Source organism: Leptonotus elevatus, chromosome 20, assembly GCF_054856555.1.
Source record: "Leptonotus elevatus isolate MCC_2025b chromosome 20, RoL_Lele_1.0, whole genome shotgun sequence".
NCBI classification, from domain to species: domain Eukaryota; kingdom Metazoa; phylum Chordata; class Actinopteri; order Syngnathiformes; family Syngnathidae; genus Leptonotus; species Leptonotus elevatus.
This window is the reverse complement of record NC_141258.1, coordinates 12964555-12983478: the sequence shown is the minus strand read 5'-3', so window position 1 is coordinate 12983478 and position 18924 is coordinate 12964555. Positions and strand designations below refer to the sequence as shown.

General features: G+C 39.2%; 3 protein-coding genes across 6 annotated transcripts; all 3 read right to left on the bottom strand.

Annotated features, from left to right (window-relative positions):
- Positions 1-870: 870 nt before the first annotated feature.
- On the bottom strand, positions 871-6770 carry LOC147157131 (uncharacterized). Of its 3 annotated transcripts, none has more exons than XM_086063653.1 (7): positions 6582-6770; positions 6272-6474; positions 6097-6183; positions 5882-5980; positions 5600-5710; positions 5403-5526; positions 871-3805 (listed from the first exon to the last, which is right to left on the bottom strand). In XM_086063653.1, the coding sequence occupies exons 1-7, from the start codon at positions 6589-6591 to the stop codon at positions 2043-2045; spliced, it is 2397 nt and encodes a 798-aa protein (XP_085919779.1). In that variant the 5' UTR covers positions 6592-6770; the 3' UTR covers positions 871-2042. The 3 variants fall into 3 exon arrangements, with proteins under 3 accessions (XP_085919779.1, XP_085919780.1, XP_085919781.1); XM_086063654.1 differs by having other exon boundaries at positions 6272-6429; XM_086063655.1 differs by having other exon boundaries at positions 3572-3734.
- Positions 6771-7117: 347 nt separating this feature from the next.
- On the bottom strand, positions 7118-12749 carry kdelr2b (KDEL endoplasmic reticulum protein retention receptor 2b). Its single transcript, XM_086065212.1, has 5 exons — positions 12474-12749; positions 11299-11399; positions 10992-11150; positions 8278-8530; positions 7118-8161 (listed from the first exon to the last, which is right to left on the bottom strand). Exons 1-5 carry the CDS (start codon positions 12562-12564, stop codon positions 8127-8129), a joined length of 639 nt encoding a protein of 212 aa, XP_085921338.1. The 5' UTR covers positions 12565-12749; the 3' UTR covers positions 7118-8126.
- Positions 12750-14580: 1831 nt separating this feature from the next.
- mettl9 (methyltransferase 9, His-X-His N1-histidine) lies at positions 14581-18727 on the bottom strand. 2 transcript variants are annotated; one of them, XM_086065354.1, is made up of 6 exons: positions 18576-18719; positions 18331-18492; positions 17931-18121; positions 17642-17851; positions 15413-15597; positions 14581-15266 (listed from the first exon to the last, which is right to left on the bottom strand). In XM_086065354.1, the coding sequence occupies exons 2-6, from the start codon at positions 18433-18435 to the stop codon at positions 15037-15039; spliced, it is 921 nt and encodes a 306-aa protein (XP_085921480.1). In that variant the 5' UTR covers positions 18436-18492; positions 18576-18719; the 3' UTR covers positions 14581-15036. The 2 variants fall into 2 exon arrangements, with proteins under 2 accessions (XP_085921480.1, XP_085921479.1); XM_086065353.1 differs by having other exon boundaries at positions 18331-18727.
- Between the last annotated feature and the right edge of the window lie 197 nt (positions 18728-18924).

The window sequence follows — 18924 nt, the reverse complement described above, 5'->3', positions numbered from 1 at the left end:
GCCAAGGCCCGATTTATCACCTTTAATGATGCTCGAACTTTTTTTTAAATACCTTTTGTTTTGGGTCTGCATGCGGATACGGGATTTGGTCGCTGTCCAGTGCAGGGATGAATCTAGTCTAGTGGGATACAGGACTGAGGTCCGCAAAAATCTTGAAAATCGAATGCTATTTGGATACTATGTCGCGATTGATGTAAACTAGAAAATCAAAACAATATATAATTGTTTGCTTGCTTTCAGTGTGTTTCATGAATTAAATACTGCACAAAAAAATTCAAAGCGGTCCTTGCATCCTACCATTTTTCTGTATGTGACCCAAATGAAAAAGTTTGGGCACCCGTGATTTAAGACACACACAAAAAAGGCATTCTAAAAGTGGCAGTGAGTCAATGTTTAAGAAGGGAAAACTGGATCTACAGTAGCTGAAAGGCCAACTCTAGTGTCTTTCTATTACTTTGTGGTTGTAACTGTTGCAATCAAAATATTGCTGACGGATTATCAATCATAAATACACCATATGGGCAGAAATTTTTAAACTCCTAGCCATTCCACCAGCAAGACGAAATGCGGAGGATTTTTTTTTTTTTTTTTTGCTTTGGAGATATAACAGTATTGTAACCTCTGAAAACTCTTCTGCAATATGCTGTGCACAGTCATCATGCAGGACATGCAGTGTAAAGTGTTTTTAAATTGAATAACATTCAAAGATACAAAACAGGCCTCCTGCAAAATGGAAATAAAACGAAAACCATGTGTGTCTCACATTAGCTATTTTGTTAGACATCCCTTATATCAAATTTAGAACACAGAGAATTGCTGATGTCATCACATTTCCTCATCTCAAAGTAGTCAAATTGAATAACAATGGAGCACATGTTTTTATTGTTTATTTTATTGTTTTGCATCACATAAATGAAATAAAATTACAGATTGACCAACAGGGGAAGCTGTCCTCTCGTGCACCTAATCACATGCATTGCCATGCTCAAAAGACAATTGAGCCACATGGCTTTGAAAAATTGCCAGTGTGGGAGTGTTAATAGTAACTATGGATTCAATACAGGTCACAGGTACTACTTGAAGTTTTCCGTATGTAAGGGATTGTACCAAAATCCAAATTAAAGAAAAATATCAGGAAAACAGGTTTTACATATGGAAGCAGTTAACGGAGACAAGAAAGCTTGTGGCAAATCATCTCGACCAGGGGTCACCAACGTGGTGCCCGCTGACATCGGGCAGCCCCTGAGGACCACATGAGTAGCCTGCGGACCTGTTTTAAAAATAGGTCACAGTCGACAGTGTAAGAATTTCATACAAGGACCACGTGTTGTCAACATCTTAGTTGTCATGAATTAGCACCCCCAAAAAAAACAATACTGTACAGTTATGTAAAAAAACAACAACCAGACAGACAACATAAGTGTGGTTATAAATTAGCTAGTTAGCATAGCATTGTAGCACAAGAAGGCATGAAGTTACCTCCCACCATACTGTACTGTTATATAATCAGTATCGGCCTTTTTCAAAAATCGGATGTCTGATAATAGATCCATATAAAAGTTGACCTCAGGAAACAATATATTTAGATTTTCAGTTAGCTTACACCCTAGAAACTTCACATCTTCGCATCTTATTTGAAAGTATAACAAAGATACCTGAAAATTTGACATTTGAGCTATTTTGGAATTTTGGATGTATTTATTGTAGAAAACTATAGGGAGCTATGACATTTACTTGTTTAGGTTTTCATTTAATTTTTAAGACATACTTATGACCCTGGGAGCTCTCTGAAGTTTTTGTTGTTTGACGATTGTCTATGATAAAAATAAATAAACATTTTATTATATTCTTTAAAGCATTCCAACAAAGAGTTGGAATTTATACTTTAAAAAAAATTGACGGCAATATTTATCTGTCTCCTTGACTAGCAATAATTGGTATCGGTATCAGCCCTGGAAAAAAAACATATCGGTCTATCTCTACTAGTGATAGACTAGGTAACATCATATTGAAATTTGGGCACGGAAGGATCACAACTCGCCCTATTTTGAAACTGCGTGCACTAGTCTCTTATGTCTATTCAGGGCGTGGCGCTTCGCGAAGCCCTTCATGCAAATGTTGCATACAAACGGTTTCTTGCCTGAATGTATCTTCAAATGCTGATTCCGAATCCCGACTGTGACGAAGCCCTTCCCGCAAATATCGCATCTGAACGGCCGCTCGGTTGAGTGGTGCATGAGAAAGTGTTTCTTCTGCTCGGTAGCCGTCAAGAAAGACTTGTTACAATCGGCAGCCGTGCATGTGAAAGGTCTCTCTCCGGTGTGCATCAGCCTGTGTCTGGCGATGGATGACGAGGAGAAGGACTTCCCGCAGTACGGGCACAGACAACGGTCGATGCCTTCGTTGAGGTGCTTGCGCTTATGGTGCTGTAGCAGGGCGCCTTTCTCTTTGAATGATGTCTGACATTCCGTGCAGAAGTATTTCTTTTCGTTTTTACGCTCGCTGTGGAGGAAACGATGGTGCCGGAGCAGATTGGGCTTCTGGGAGAAGGTTTTCCCACACACTCCACAGAGGTAGGGTTTCTCCTTGGTGTGAACCCTTTGATGTGAAATCAGATCGTAATCTCTTTTAAATCCCATAGCGCAAATATTGCACTTTAGCGGCAGATGACCGGCGTCCCTCCATTCGTGTCTGATTAAATACTCAAGCCTGGAGAATGTTTTGGAGCAGCACAAGCACTTAAAGGGTCTGCTAATATTGTGGAAATGTTGATAATGTCTGCGCAAGGGTTTGAAAAGAGTGAAGGTCTCCTCACAGCGAGTACACCGAAACTCGGTGTGGGAGGCCTTATGCCTTTCTAATGTCGTGGCATCTTTTAAGATTTTCCTGCACACGCTGCAGTAGAGTTCATCGTGGGTCTGTTTGTGGGCTTCCAGTGAGTGCCTATACTTGAAAGCCTTCTCGCAGCGGTCGCATTTATAAAGATCGTGGCCCGTCTCAGGGTCCAACTGCTGCTGAGCGTGATCGTAGCATTTTTTGACCAAATGCGTCTTCAGAGATGAGAAGAGTTTAAACCTGCTGTTGCAATGCGGGCAGCTATACTGACCGTCTGGGAAGTGGCTTCTCATGTGAGTTTTCAGGGTGGTGCTCACTTGCTCACTGCAGATGAAACACTTGACTTGACGAGACTTTTTCGGCGGGACCTTGTTTTGGCTGGAGAGACGTTTTGTGCTGGGAGCGGCAGATTTGTCTTTTTTTGTGTCAGAAGTGACCTCATTTAAGACATTTGGAAAATAATTGACAGAGGTCACATCTGATATATCCTCACCAGAGTAGCCGGACCATAAACTTGGACTACCGTGAGAGTTCTCATCTGAATAGAAAGACCAGGAAGATTCTTCGCTTCCATTGTCCTCACTGTCAGAATAATCAGGAGGGCTCACAACAGGTGATTCCATTTGACTGGAAACTGATTTGCTCACTGGGAGATCTTCTTCGCCACCGAGTCCTTTTTTCTCTTCCAACAAAATCGTTTTCATTTTTAGTCCTCGGTTCCGACGCGCAGGTCGAGACTGCAAAGTCCCATCAAGTGTTTTCCCTTGAACGCAGTTATCCGTTTTAATTTGACTTTCGACATTTTCTTCATGGTCTGTGATTTCTTCATGAGCTTCATCAAACTCTATCCTGAGTTGATTTCCTGTGGTTGTTTTAGATTCCTTGTGTGCAGGGGTTTCCTGCAAAAATGTATATTTTACTGAAGCACACTTGAGAGCAGACATTATGTAGGTGCCATCTGAGTAAACATCTGTAAAGAGAAAAAAATATGGTATTTCATTATTCAAATAATCGGTCAGCAACTAATATAAGGTTTCTGCAGGTATCAGCAAATTTCATTTGATGTTTTTTTATGTCATTGTTAATTAGGTGTGTGCCAAAAAATAGATTCTCATAAGAATCACGATTCAGAATTCGGAATCGATTTTAAATGTCCCAAAATTGATTTTATTTAAATTATTTTATACTGTCTTCCCTTTGTTTGTGTGTTCCTTTATTGGGAGCGCTGTTCATGTTGTACCTGATTTGGCCAATTAGGGGCAGTGTGGTTCCCTGCGATCTAATACACTGTTAAGTTGTAGCCACATTAGAGAGTAGAAGGAAAAAGTCACGATCAAGTTATTCCAATAAAAGTTGTTTTTTTGCAGCATGGAGCCGTTCTTTTGAGTGATAAAAGTGCCGCGAGTAGCGCATTAATTAGCATTAGCGAGTCAGACTGAAGTAGATCATTATGATTCCTTGAACATCAATAAATTGAAGCAAAAATCATTGTCAATCAAATCATTTTGAAGCAAAAATCGTTCGTAATCAGAAATCTATTCTGAATCGAATCGCACACCCAAAAATCTTAATTGAATCGAATAGTGAAACATTCAAAGATTCCCACCTCTATTGTTAATGCAACTTTAATGCCCACATGAAACTGCATATACACACGCACACATATATACTGTACATGTGTGTATTTATTAGGACTGTCAGTCGATTACAATTTTTAATCGTAATTAATTGCATGATTTCCATAGTTAACTCGTGATTAATCGCACGCGATAGCTGTTCTAAATGTACAATAAAATGTTGTTTTCAAGTTTTCCATACTCTTGATAATTAACTTAAAAGAAGTGGACATATATGGCTACCTATACAAAGGTGGTTGTATCTTTCAGTTAACTGATTCAGCAATTTCATAGCAAGTACTTCATAAAGTGATTCGAAGTTAAAAACAGGAGTGTGCAACATTGAGTTGTAGATTTGTGTTGAGATAACTCTCTGCCACTAGGTGGCATTAGTGTTTCATGTTCAAAGTTGGAGACAGGAACAGTACATTATTCTCTTCAAATTCAGAGCAAATTGCATTGTATACATCAATTGTATTAACATTTTTAACGCCTTTGGACAAGATATTTAATGGTTTTTAATGCCATTTAAGGCCATAATTTTAGCCAAAACCAATTTATTGACTTTTAATGTTTTTAACGACCCACGGAAACTCTGTGAAAACTACACAAAACGCCTGGTATATTAAGCCTAAAATGTACATTATAGCTCTTTACAATTGAAAAAATGTAGTGGTTGTAGCAGTTGTGGTCAAACAGGTAGTCCTCCATTTCATTAGTTTATTATTTTTTTAATGTATGTATAGACAGGATACTGTATGCCTACATTATAGTATATACTGTATATAATTACATTTTATTTCATATATGTAATATTTGTTTTAATTTAAATTTGTTTGTCATTTAATAACATTCTATTTTACAAACATGGTCTCAGAACCCATTGTGTTCGTAAGTTGACGACTACTTGTAATTGAAAAAAACAAATAAAAGTAACTGAAAAAGACTTACCATTGTGTCCTAGTGGGCTTTGGTATTTGTAATACTGAAGCAGAGTTTTAAGCGTGTTACAGTTACGGATGGTATCCAAGCAATCGCCCAGAACAGAGGACACCTCACCACATGTGGAGGCAACCTATAAGAAAAATAAATGTCCTTGTGAATATAACGAGTGTCTTTGTAATATATTTACATTTTTTTGTATGTACCTGTTGAAAGGTTTGCTCAGGAAGAAAAGCCTCAAGTCTGGACAGAAAAAGCTCCAATAGGGACTTAAGAGCATTGTCGTATGATGGGCCAAACTCCTTGGGAAAAACCTCCTAAAAGGAAACCAAATGTAACCTTTAGTCTCTAATAATCTGAATTGGGAGTCTCGGAATAAATTAAGAACATGTAAACCAATTTCTGCAGAAATCCAGTTACAATGAACCCCTTTTTTACCCAATCATCTGTATGCCACGTTTCATTCGAATTTCAGCATTAGCACTTACAGTAAAAAAGTGTCCCCTCTCAGCTGGATTGTCCAGTAAGTGTTTCACAAAATCCACAAAAGTTGAGCATGGATTGACATGGTCATTTGCAACACAAGTCTGCAAAACAAAGTAAAATCTCATGAGTATCAGAAATAAAGTGACTCGGTAACCATCCTTTTAAGTCATTACTTGTATATGAATTTCAAATGAGGTGAACACATGTATATGAATACCTTGACAAGGATGTTCATCCTATCCAGGTGCTGCTCGACATCACGGACATGAGCCTTGCCTTTCAAATGACATATCTCAAGGATCAACTAAAACAAAAACAAGCAAAAAAAAGTGGGATTATATGAAATTAATATTTCTGGAAGCTTGCATTCTAATTTGGAGTGACCACCTAACCTGTGCTCTGAGGCCCAGGAGGAGTTGGGTCCGCTGACAGTTGGTGAGCAGCTCTGGCATGGCGTCGGTAACCATGGAAACAAAATCCTCGAGCATCCCATAATCAGCCACAACTCGTTGCTCGATGATCTGCCAGATCGCTGCAGAGACGAGTTTAACTGGTGACACCAAAAGGCGCAAAGCATTCAATGAAAGTTGCACACCTAAAGGAAATATAAGGAAGTTAATAAACGTTTGCAATTGCATCGGATAACCGTACACCAAATGTATGTAAAGTAACTCTACGTTCACTGTTAAAAATTATATGTACCTGTATTCATTTTTATTTTTCTCGGAGTCCAGACAGTAAATTCCGCCCCTTTCTAACTTTTTCGCTTTATTTCACGCGTCCGTTTGAAAATACTCAAAATATTATTCCAATGGTACTTTTAATAAAGTATTTCACAGCCAAATGTTTGCCGTATTTGAAGTTAGCTGTTGGTCGACGTTCAACCTTGGTCCGACGGTATTTTGGGTCCGACTTTCATTTCCACAGTATACGCATTGGTTCCGCTTCTCAAAAACCCACCACATTTTACGAACGAAGTCATGTCGTACGTTAACTTTAAAATTGCTTGGCAATATTATTTTGCATTTGGGCGACTGCGTATTATGAGATTTTAAAATTAATTTTCAGAAGATTTTTCACGTGGTCGGAAAACGAAATGACGGAAGGTGGTCGTGACATGTTCGTCCAATCTGTAGATTTGAAAATGGCACGCTCTCGTGTTAGGGAAATTATACTACGACCAATCCAAATTTTCACAGGGCAGAGTGCATTGCTTTGTGTGAATAACACAAGACAAGCGATTTCATCATCTTTATTTGTGGTGGCATTGGCAACATGTGGAAAAAGCTGATAACTTAAAAGTTCTAAATTGCCTGCGTGAACATCTTTAAAAACAAAGCCAATTACACGGTTGAATCTGTAACAAAGCAGTAGTGCTCTCAAATTTACAATTATACACAACAGTGGGACAATTGTTCATTAACAAGATGAACATAAAATATCTGCACCCACCAGAAATGTTCAAAGCCTGCATTACTGTCATTTTTTTCTCAAGTGCTCTCTGATTTGTCACATCCTGTGTTGATTATCTTTGTTTATCAATTTATTCAACAATGTTTGATAACTGCTACTGATCAACTGTGAAAACACTTCAACAATGAGTATACTCCTGAGCTCCAATCATGCTTTTTTAACACTAACTTTCATTACTGTAAACATAAAAACCACATCATGTTTAAAAAGAAAACCAAAAAACACACAAAACAAAGGCTGTTTGCTGCTAAAGCTGAAGAATACAACTCAATGTTTTCATCAAGTTTGGAGGATGCAGTCTTCCTCTCAAAAATTAAGTGAAAGAAAAGCAATGTGCATTTATTGAGAATGTCCATACCATCTTGAAGAGGGACTATCCCATCATAAATGTTTCAATATTATACAAGTCCAAATGAAATTTTAAATGCAACAAAATCTCTAACATTATTTTCAGAGAACTGTTTTTTTATGTAGAAAATATTTCCCATTTCGTTGTCCTTTCTTTATACAAAGTAATTAAAAAAAAGAAGTTAATGCAAGATGCGTCAAACAGATACCCAATAAGCCTACAACTAGCTTCTGCAAATGTTCTGATGCTCGTCAGAAGACGATGCAGACGGCCTCTCCTACTTGCTCTCTGTCTCAGGCATCTTACTCTGGCGGGAGGGGGAGAGGAGGAAGTGGTTGGTGGCGGCGGAAAGGGGGGTCTCAGGTGTCCACTGAGTCTCCTCCTCCCGGCCAGTCCCCTTCTTCCAGTATGCTCCTTTTTGGCACTTAGGCAGGCAAACTCAGTTTCTTTCCTTTGAGAACTACAAAGAGAGGAACACACATCCAAGTAATGAAGTGTTAAACCAAAACAAGAGGTTTTATTATGCTGCCAGTGCGGCATATCCAATGACAGATGTGAAAAGGCAGCTGGACTTACCTTTCGTTACATACAAGTAGAAGAAGTCGCAGTAGAGGATGGTTTGCACCACCCCTGCGACAATGGCGATCATGTCGAAGAATCCCTCAAAGTAGAACCTCCATATCCAGTTGATGAGGTACAGGGCTCTGTAGAGGCCCAAGAAGAACAAGTAGTGGGTGGTGATGGTCTCGGCCTCGCCAGTCTTGCTGATCATGAAGAGCTGCGGCAGGATGGCCACTGACTCCAAGTAAATGGAGAAAGTCCACAGGATCTGGAGCAGAGTAGAGGACAACAAATAAGTGGGCGGCCTCACACTCAAAAGCATTTGATGGGTCGTCACTTGTAATCATTTGTGGAATATTTGTATCCGTCTGAGCGGGCGGCCATTTTGTGACTTGTTGTCAACTGAAAATTACATCAGTTACTAAGGGCTCAAGTAACGACCAATCACGGCTCAGCTTGCAAACATCACATGACCAAACTTAGAAAACAGGTGAGCCATGATTGGTTACCTGAGCAACTGTGATGTCATTTTCAGTTGACAGCAAATGGCAAAATGGCCACTATCTGAGATTAATTATAAATAGGTGGATTTTGCTGCTTAATTCATAGTCCACAAATTCAATAATTAATTTTTGCTGTAGGGAATAATAAAGTAGTACAACAACGACTGAGACTTTCAAATTATTGACGTTCATTAAAGGAGAATACTGCTACTTAGTGTTTATTTATTTTACATGTCACATGAGTGCTGATAGTAAAGCTTGCTTTATCAACTACTACCCTGGATTATGCCGAAATAAGTGCCATAGCTTGCAGCTACTCTGTGCTACGTTATGGAGGGGCAAAACTGACAAAATAAAAAATACATAAATTAATAAAATAAAATAAAAAGACTGAAAGCAAAAATAAAAACGCATATAAGCAAAATAATTAAAAAATTAAATACTATATAAATGGAAATGGAAATAAAAAACAATAAATATATATATACACAGTACACATAAACACACTTAAGACCCCTCATTTGAATAACATTTCGACCTGACAGAGCGTCTGCAGCATAAAATAAATAAATGTGAGCAGAACGTTTTTTATTTACTGATTGATATTTAATTCTATTTATATATTTATTTTTGTATTTATTTTTATTTTTTGAATCTTGTGTTTTATTTTTGAATATATATATATATATATATATATATATATATATATATATATTTTATATACAGTATATATTTTGTCATTTTTATTTCCATTTATATTTATTTTGGGGGATTTAATTTTTGAATTATATTTTCTATATCCGTTTTTATTTTCACTTTTAGTCATTTATTAATTAATTTATATTTAAATTTTGGCAGTTTTTGGTCCTCCATAATCTGCTATGCATGTTGCGCACACGTCACAAATTCTTGTCTGGCGTAGCATTGCTCGTGATTGGTCTATTTAGTCACACGCAGTGATGGCGTAATCAACTTGCCGTGTGACGTTTCCGCAATACTTGTACCGCCATTTTTAAAACAGAAAACATGCCCGGTGGAAGAGAGGCTGCGCCAGGCGGTGGAGCAAATATATTGTAGCAATCCTTGCGTGTTATGTGGTTTCCAAGGCAACACAGACTTTTTGTCTGTAAGGCACGCACGCATGTTAGCATGTTCTTATGCTTTGGCGTGGTTACGGCCGACAGTAACATTCGCATTAAATAATTTGTTACTAGCTTGTCGCTTGGCCTGATCATTTGTCAAACATCACAAATATGCATTTGTGTGTATATATACAGCGCTGTTCAAAAGTTTATGAACCCTGCAGGAATGGTCAGACTTTTTGTATAAACTATTGAAACAACTCTATTAAAAGTTTAGTCATACCCAAATCTACAATGCTGACATTGAAAATAATGGACTTAAACAAAAAGAATGATAATTCATTCTTGAACAAAAGTTGATTTAAGAAAAACTGTGCAAAAGTATGTCAACCTCTCACTTCATCAGACATTGCATGATAGATTTCTCTTCCTCTCAGCATGACTGACCTGTATGGGTTCACCTGGGTAAGACTAAAGTAACGTGATTTTGTCTCTGTCAGTGATGCACAATTTCTTTGCTAAACGTCTCATGTCATTGGTCCATTTCGGTGGTTAGCTTAGCAACCAATTTGTCCTACTTGACCCTACTTGACTGCTTGTTTTAAGCAATGCAGCTCAGGGTTCACTTACTTTTGCACCTACATGAATTGACCAAAAACTATTTTTAATTAAGACTACACAATTGATTTTTTTAATTTTATTTTTTAAAGAACAATGCATTGAATTGTTAAACCTCGACCTGTTATTTCATATAAAATGTAACGGTTCAGATTGAACAACAAAATCAGGTTGAAACAATTGGAAAGTCCAAATTGCTCAAGAGTGCAAGCTCGAGGCATTATAAAAACACACAAAAGGCAGCCAACTCCGAGAAGAAACTAAGAACGACTTCTGGAATTGGCCATAAAATGCAGAGGAAACTCCACTCTGTGGCGTCCGAGCTAATACCAGCTATAGCGACACCCTGACTTAATGAAACTGTAGCACATTTACATACAACACGTGTCTGTTGCACACAAGTATGAAGACAAATGCAAGTGCGGTACTCCGCCGTGACGTCTGGCCTAAGTCACAATGAATGTAAAAATGTTTCTGAACTTTCTCATCTGAGTGTAGCATGCACAACACATGCAGAACATCTGACCTCCAACGGCGAGAAGTCGTGATTAACGAGAAATGCGAGGCCACCGACGGGAACGACGAGGAACTCTACTCGGAACGTATCATGGTTTCCATCATACGTGGCTTTGAACTTCATGTAGATCATGTACACGGTGGCGTATGCACATCCGATATAGATGACCTGGAAGACAAAATGGGCAACAGTCACTCAGTCCACTGTGTCCAACAAAGTAGAAACATATCTCTCCACATTTACTTAAGCAACCGACACGTCAATAAAGGTGTGTCAAAGACACATCAGGGACATTAGCATGAGCAACGCATCTCACCTTCATGGTTGTGTTGTAGAAGGAGATGAAGGATGTGAGCAGGTCCAAGTAGCGAGTGGTGAAGACCAAGGAAAACAGGATCTGACTCTTTCCGGATATCCCTGAGAAGAAACACCAAAAAATCCGTTGAATAACCGCTCCTGTCTGTCATGAACTACGTGTGTTTTGCTTAACAGCTGACACTTCTGTTATCACTCGAGGGTGCTGTTTGATGCCACGTCAGTCAGTGAGCAGACAACCAAAAAGGCCTCGTTCTCGCCGAAATGGAATTATGATTAAGAGGGAAAAGCAACAGGCGCATTGTAATGTTGTGAGGTCAACTTGACTTTTAACTTTTTAATCGAAAGTGAGGGAGGGGCGTGCTGCACTAACAAAGGGAGCACATATTCACCGAATCACATTGCTTTTTGGGCTTTTGATTGATCGCACTCCAAATTAAGATGTTTAGTTGGTTTGGTTTATTGAACATATATACATAGAAAAATATAAAACACATTACAAGTTTAAAATATAAGTTGAAGTAAAAAAGAAAAAACAAGAATAGGAAGAAAGAAAGTGCATTTTCCCTTTTTATATTTTTGTTGAATTGATCGTCCATGAAATAGTCGCAAGTGAAACTGCAGTGATCATTTTTGTAAAAGTGATTTGTCTGGGTCCAAATTATTCTCAGGGTCGAATGTCTTGTAGTCAGCATATTCAAATGTTTTCAAGTCCATATTTGTGTTCATCATGTTCATCTTTCCTTTGTGTTACTGTGCTGCTGTTGATATGTAGTTGTGGTATATTTTTGTCATCATTTACAGTGAGTTTATTGTATTAAATGCCTTGGCGATTGTATATTTCTCATACTTTTGTGGATTATTTGCCTTTACTGAGTTTTGGTGTGCTGGTCATGTCGTAAGTATGCAATTTCTCCTCTCTCTCTTGCAGCTCTCAGTTCAAGCATCATTTATTTTATTTTGTAATTAGCAACAATTGCACTGTCAACCGTCTCTCGATCATTAAATCAATTTACAATCTGTGACAAGCGATATTAGCAGCCTAGCTAAAATTAGCTGACAAGCATGATACTACTACAGATGCGTACATAATCGTATGATGTAACTACACGTCATTCATTTATTTACACTATATAAAGTACTAAAGATTGCTAGTGAATGTATGTGGCGACTTACCGGCACAAGACCTGGTTTTCCATATTTTTAGCAGCAAGATGATGATGGCTGCTAGGTGGGACAGATCGCCGGTTAGCCTGAAGATATTCATGTTTTAGAGAGCTCCACCAGACGCGAGGGGAATGAAGACTCCGCGATGAGCTAAAAGAGTCTTTAATAACGAAAAATATGTGACCTTAGCGCCTTTGAAGAAGAAAAAAAACACGAGGATAAAGTGATTGTAGCTCGCCAAGATTGAGGAAAATGGCGAGTAATGCGCGACGTGGCTCGGGACGTGACCAAGACTTCAATAGCCAATAGGACATCGTATCCGCTTCCGAGCTCAGTCAATCAGAAGAGGAGCTTTTCTAATTATCATAATTTATGCTCACACGCGTTGCGTTTAAATTGGGTGATACAGTCGGAATTTCTTTATTCGGCATGGACACATAAAGGGAAGCGAGATGTCACACGTAACCTTGCAATATGCGTTAAAACTGTTTTACCCTCAACTATGCTAAACAAATTAAATGTAATCCATCCATCCTTTTTCGTAGTCTTTTATTTTATAACTCAAAGGATTCTTACAATACAAATATTACTTGTGTCAAAGTCCAATGCAGCATTAAGGAATTTTGCTTACATTACAGTATCACAAAAGTGACCCCAATAATATTTTTATTGCATTGTTAACGGGACAACACATTTCTATAAAGTAATCAGAATACATCTTGAAGTGTAATTTTTTCCCACTCAAATAACTGAACAAGCAGCCATGTGTAAAGCCACTGGCAAAAAAAGTGAGTACACCCCTAAGTGAAAATGCCCCAAAAAGGGGTCAATAATTTGAATGGCCAGACTTATTTTCCCCAATGCTCCAGGATAACATCACAGAGGACATTGGCAAGACACACTTGCCTTTGCACTCCTCAGCTGGCTGAAACCACACAAACTTGACACCATCAGAACTAAATAAGTTTGTTTTGGTCTCATCAGACCACAGAACATGGCTCCAGTAATGAGCCATGGAGACCAATTTAACTGATAGGCTAGCCTGATACCCTCCCTCTAACCTCTGCAGCAATGCTGGCAGCACTTATACATCTGTTTTCTAAAGACAACCTCTGGATATGATGTTGCGCAGGTGCATTGGAATTGTACCACTAACGAGTCACATGACACCAGGGAGGGGAAACAGTTAAATGGCCCCAATGTGAACCTTTTTATTTAAAGGTGCACACACTTTTTGGGGAGAAGACAGTAAATTTACATTTTACATATTTTACTCAAATTTGAGGGGCGTGCTCAATTTTGTGAAATACTGTATCTTGTATATAAACACAATGATTGGGAACTTTTGACTCTTGGTTATGTTCCTATATGGTAGGTAGCACCACAAAATAATAAAACAAACAAACATGTACAATGTAACATTTTCCAAAAGCTGATCAAATAAATTGTTGCTGTAGGGCGGAATCCTTGCATCTCCATTGACTACTAATTACTAAAAGGCCATTTTGCTGGAGTTCACTCAAGTTGGTATTATATACTATATTGCTAACATATACTGTTGCACACTAGTATCAACACACCACCACCACCCCAGTCATGTTAATGTGCCTTAAAAAACAAAGACAAAACAAATACAGTCAGTTGTTAAAATGGTAGCAAGCACCAGCCACCCATATCTCACTGTCGTCTAACACTGAGCCTCTGACCACAAAAAAAAAAACCTTAAATACTTCACAAAAGCAAGCAACTGTGTTGCGTCATCTTCCCAAATTCTTTTTCAAATGGTCTTACAACCATGAGTGATGCATTAAATAAAATGATGAGCTGACTAACCCCATGTATCAGCTCGATGGCTCATGGGCTTTCCTTCGCCAACAAAGCATTAGCGCAATGGACTTTAGCTTAAATGTGTGTAATCTATTTTTACGCCTTATTGTCTTAAAAAAAAAAAACATCACAATTTTAAAGCGTCCCTTAAACCATACGGCTCTGCAAAGATGACATTTTTACCATGTTTGGACATATGGGGTTTCTACCTGACAGGGACAAAATGGTGCTGGTACCTCTTATTTGCTATTTTGTGGATTTACATTGCATTATAAAAACAAAGAAGCAATAATGGCACATTTTGAAGTTTAATTCCAGTCAAAATTGACAGTATATATACTGTATGTGTGCTTTATTAAACCATTTTTTGTAAAAATAAGAAAAATTGTAAAAAAATCACGAGCATCATGGAAATAAGTATAAAATTAATTAATCAGTCTTTTAAATCATGCAAATAAATGTGCATTGAGATATGATTTTTCACATTGACATGGAAAGAGATACTATTTACTTAACACTTCCCACACAATACATAATACAGTACAGTATAGCGATGTGTAGATCTTACCATCCCTACACACTTCGGGGTATGGGAATAAAGTGACCTTTTTTTTAAATGACGAGGTATCACTGTCACATAAAAAGTTTGGTAAACATAAAACCTACGCATCCCACAACCTCCAACCCACCATATAAGAGTTCATTTTTGGCAAAATAGGTGCACCTTCACATCAAGTTTCGTTCTTCATTGACCAGACTCTTCAGTCACGTTTGACGCCTTAAGAACAAAAACGGCATCATCCAGAACATAGTAATCATTGTACATGTCCCCTTCACAAAGGTACGGCAAGCGGGTCACAGTCTCTACCTCAAATCCCGACTTTTGGAAGATTTCATGTGACAGGTTAGTAACTTGCTCCTCCCATGTCTTGCCTTGTATTTTTAAGTATTCTTGTGGACGCTGCCATTTCCCACCTATCAAGAAATTACACAAAGCCGGTGTTAACAAAGTGGGCCATAAATACATTGTCATTAAAAAGAAGATAAAATCATGTGGAATTATACCACTAAACAACAATTCAGTAGAAGTCTACAGTATTCTGTAGAAGTCTTGAACTGACCAACTTCAACGTAGGGCTGGAAGGGAAGAACAGCAGCCAGAATGAGGCGTCCAGTATAGGGGACGAGCGATCGTCTGATGTCTCGCAGGAGATGTAGAGGGTCCTCGCAGCGATCCAGCAGGTTGAGACAGCTGATGACATCATATTGGAGGCTGTTCCGCTGCCACTCGTCGATACCTATCAATCTGTGGATAACGGACAAAGAGAGGCAAGTGTTACTTTCTAATTGGGTTCTGTTAGCAGCACTAGCTCACATTTCGACAATACCAGCATTAAATACATTTTTAAAACAGGGTATAGTGAGGTGAAAAACGATATGTTAGAACAGTTCCCATCTCCCGTTCTGCCCCCAGTGTTCCGTCCCACCACGCGGCTGGAGGTGGGGTGGGCGCGGGTGCCCTCGCCGCTCCGCTGTCCGGCCCTTCTCCGGCACCGATGCCTGGGTATGGGGGGGTCCCTGGGGTTTGGGGGGCGGGGTCGTGGGGGGTTACGGATGGCTGGGTGCTGGGGGCGGTTGGGGCTGGGTTGTGGGTGTGGATGGGGGGCGGGGGGAGCGGGGGCTGTGGGCCGGTGGGATGCCTGGCGGGCTTGCCGTGCCCCGTTCTGCTGCGTTGGGCTGGGGGCGCAGGTCGTGTTGGGGTGGGGGGCGCTCCTGGCTCCTGGGTTTGCTCTCCGGCCGGTGGCCCCTGCGGGGCACGGGGGTTGTTCAAACACAAACTGCTTCTTCCTCTGGTTGTTGAATCGGTGGAGGCTGATGTCTGTGGATCTCACTCTGCTTCATCTGTCCTTCCTTCCTTTCCTCAGTCTCTCCTTTGGTCTCTTGAGGTCTCCCTAATTTGTTGGAATTTAGATGTTTCTGGGGTTGGTGAAAGACTATGGTTGGTAACCCGGTGGGTAGTAGGTGATGTCTGGTCGGTGCTGGATTTCACTTTCCTTTCTTTTCTTTGATAATGCCTCGGGTCTCCTAACAACCTCACGACTCTAGCTAGATTCTGAAGTATTCGGTTTAGGTGAACGGTATGGGATTTTTAATAGGTTTTAGGTGAATTAATGAGTACACATACACACGCACATACAAAATAATAAAAAAATAATAATAAAAAGAGAGCAATGATGATGACGTTGAATCGGTAAAATTACCGAATGAACAATACTGAGCTCTCTCTTAACAACAACAAAAAGAACAGTTTGATACAGTACATTTTAACAACTGACCATGGTTCTTTTAGTTAAGGAAAACTAACGAAACTAACTAAAACTAAAATTCTAAAAACGAAAATGCTTTTTTAAGAAACGAAAACTAACTGAAACTACATTTTATGTTTACAAAACTAATAAAACTACCTGTAATTATAGCAAAATTGTCCTTTGTTTTAGTCTTTGGTAATTAATTTAATACATGAGCCTTTGGGGTTGATTTTAAATGTCATTTTAAGTATATTTATTTTGATATTAACCAGTAATAAGGACGTTTGAAAGTGTGCAACAAAGAAGTGACGTCATCTAGCAGCAGTCGATAGAAAAGCATCTTCAGATGACGTCACTCCTAAGCGACACTTTTGCATGCTTGACTTTTGTCTCCAACGGCTCGACTCGCCTGCATTTTCATTTAACTCAGCCAAAATGCAATGCCAGGTAAGATATGCATTACTTTTTTCATTTTACCATGGTGTTTTTTTTTAATATTGCACACAAGTAAATACACATTTTTTAAACGAAAAATAATACTAAAACTAACGAAAATTAAGCATTTTTAAAGTAACTAAAAATAATGAAAACTAACAGAACCACCCTGAAAACTTTTTAAAACTAAATTTAAAAAACAAAATTCAACACGAAATAAAAATTAACTAAAATGAACATCCCAAACCTATAATAACCTTGCAACTGACAAATTGTAAATCATACAATAAAATAATATTACCTTAATCATCACAATTCAAATACACAAAATTTCTGGAAAACTGCAAAAGTCCATTGTTGAAAAAGACATAATGGCTTGCAATGGAATACATAATCGACGGCTAAATAATGGAATACAAAATGGGTTCTGAAATAGTGTTGTTTTTTGCGCGTTTGTTTTCCAATTTAGGTAATGGTCCAAGTTGGGGATTTAAGGAATTCTTTTGGTAATGGTTACTTTATCATTGCGTAAAAAAAAAAAAAGAAGAAGAAGAAGAAGAAAAAGAGAGAGCAAAAGAAACAAAGAAGAAAGCTCCAAATCCTTACTTGAAATTCCTCCTTTGGAGATGCCATTTCATGGGTGCCGAAACCTCTGTAGCATAAATCTCTCTGAAATGACCTCTCATAATTTCTGTCACAGCACCGTCACCGGCTCCAAGGTCCAAAAGTTTCTCTGCTTTCCAGTCCGTTCCGACCTTGAGGAGTTTCTGGAATTGCTCCATGGAAAACACAAACATAGATCCACGACCCAAAAACCTACGCAGGAGAGCACACGATTAGAAATGTGTGCTACATACGAACATAGAGACAGTTGTGTTTGTATTAATGGACTCACCCATTGATGGAGGTGCGTGACACCAGAGGGGTAAGCATACTTGATACAAAGGAGTGATAGAGTTGTGTGAACAACCAGTTAGACTTCTCAATGCTTTGCTTGAGGAAAGCCTTGGTGCCTGAATCCAGATGACTCTGAACAAACAGAGGTCGCAGGGACTCCCCAAGCAGATCAGGGCAGCATTTGTACCACTGGAACAAAAGAAACGAGGAATACGTCAATGCGGAAGTTCTTGAAACCATACATAGTTCAGTACTTTGCAGCTACGGAATGACAGAACTGGGCTCGAGATTCCCGGGTTCGAACCGCCAACCACTTGACCACAACGGCGTTAACTGCGCATGCGTTTATGCGCCGGGCGATGTCGTATCTCATACCAATGATGACAATCATTTCCTACCTCCTGTGTCTCCATCGCAGTACCTTCCCCTTCGCTCACCATGTTCATTAAAAGTGAACGTGCCAGTGGACCTCGCGTGTACTTAGCCGTCCATATCATCCTCATGGAGTGCAGAAAGACGACGTAACCCAGCACCCACGCCACAAAAATCAATGTCCTCAGCTGTAGATGACACATAATGGAAAATAACTCTGAGAGCAATCGGACATTGGCCATAGACACCGTCAAGGGAGAAGCGAACTCACTCGACCGGAGAGAGAAGCGAGATGTTGTGGAAAGAAGATAACCGGGGGGGAGGCAGTAACCAATCGTAAACCAACACGCCAGGACTTACTTCGCACCCAAAGCAAGAAAGTAAACAAACTCGAGGGTGTGGTGGGTTTATAAAAACAAAACAAAAAAACAAACAAAAAAAACCTACTGTTTTCCACAAACTTTGCCCATTGGTAAACCCACCGAGGTCCCTGCCCAGAAGGAAAACACAAATATTTGGAGACGAGTCTCGGTGCGGACCATTGGCGAGTGCGTCCAACCGGAAACACATAACCTCGACTTCCGTCACTTACCGCAGTTTCTTTTAGCCTAACCGCTGAT

Bases quoted from the DNA above. Each gene is read 5' to 3' on its own strand.
- kdelr2b (XM_086065212.1), bottom strand. From the start codon at position 12,564: ATGAATATCTTCAGGCTAACCGGCGATCTGTCCCACCTAGCAGCCATC. The intron at 11,151-11,298 runs GTGAGATGCGTT...TTTGTCTTCCAG, and splicing joins TCTACAACACAACCATGAAG to GTCATCTATATCGGATGTGC. The intron at 8,162-8,277 runs GTAAGTCCAGCT...CTCTCTTTGTAG, and splicing joins CTACTTGTATGTAACGAAAG to TTCTCAAAGGAAAGAAACTG.
- mettl9 (XM_086065353.1), bottom strand. From the start codon at position 18,546: ATGGCCAATGTCCGATTGCTCTCAGAGTTATTTTCCATTATGTGTCAT. The intron at 17,852-17,930 runs GTGAGTCCATTA...TCTCCTGCGTAG, and splicing joins TCACGCACCTCCATCAATGG to GTTTTTGGGTCGTGGATCTA. The intron at 15,598-17,641 runs GTAAGGATTTGG...CGTTATCCACAG, and splicing joins CTCCAAAGGAGGAATTTCAA to ATTGATAGGTATCGACGAGT.
- LOC147157131 (XM_086063653.1), bottom strand. The intron at 5,527-5,599 runs GTACATACAAAA...TTTTTCTTATAG, and splicing joins CTGAGCAAACCTTTCAACAG to GTTGCCTCCACATGTGGTGA. The intron at 3,806-5,402 runs GTAAGTCTTTTT...TTCTCTTTACAG, and splicing joins AAGCCCACTAGGACACAATG to ATGTTTACTCAGATGGCACC.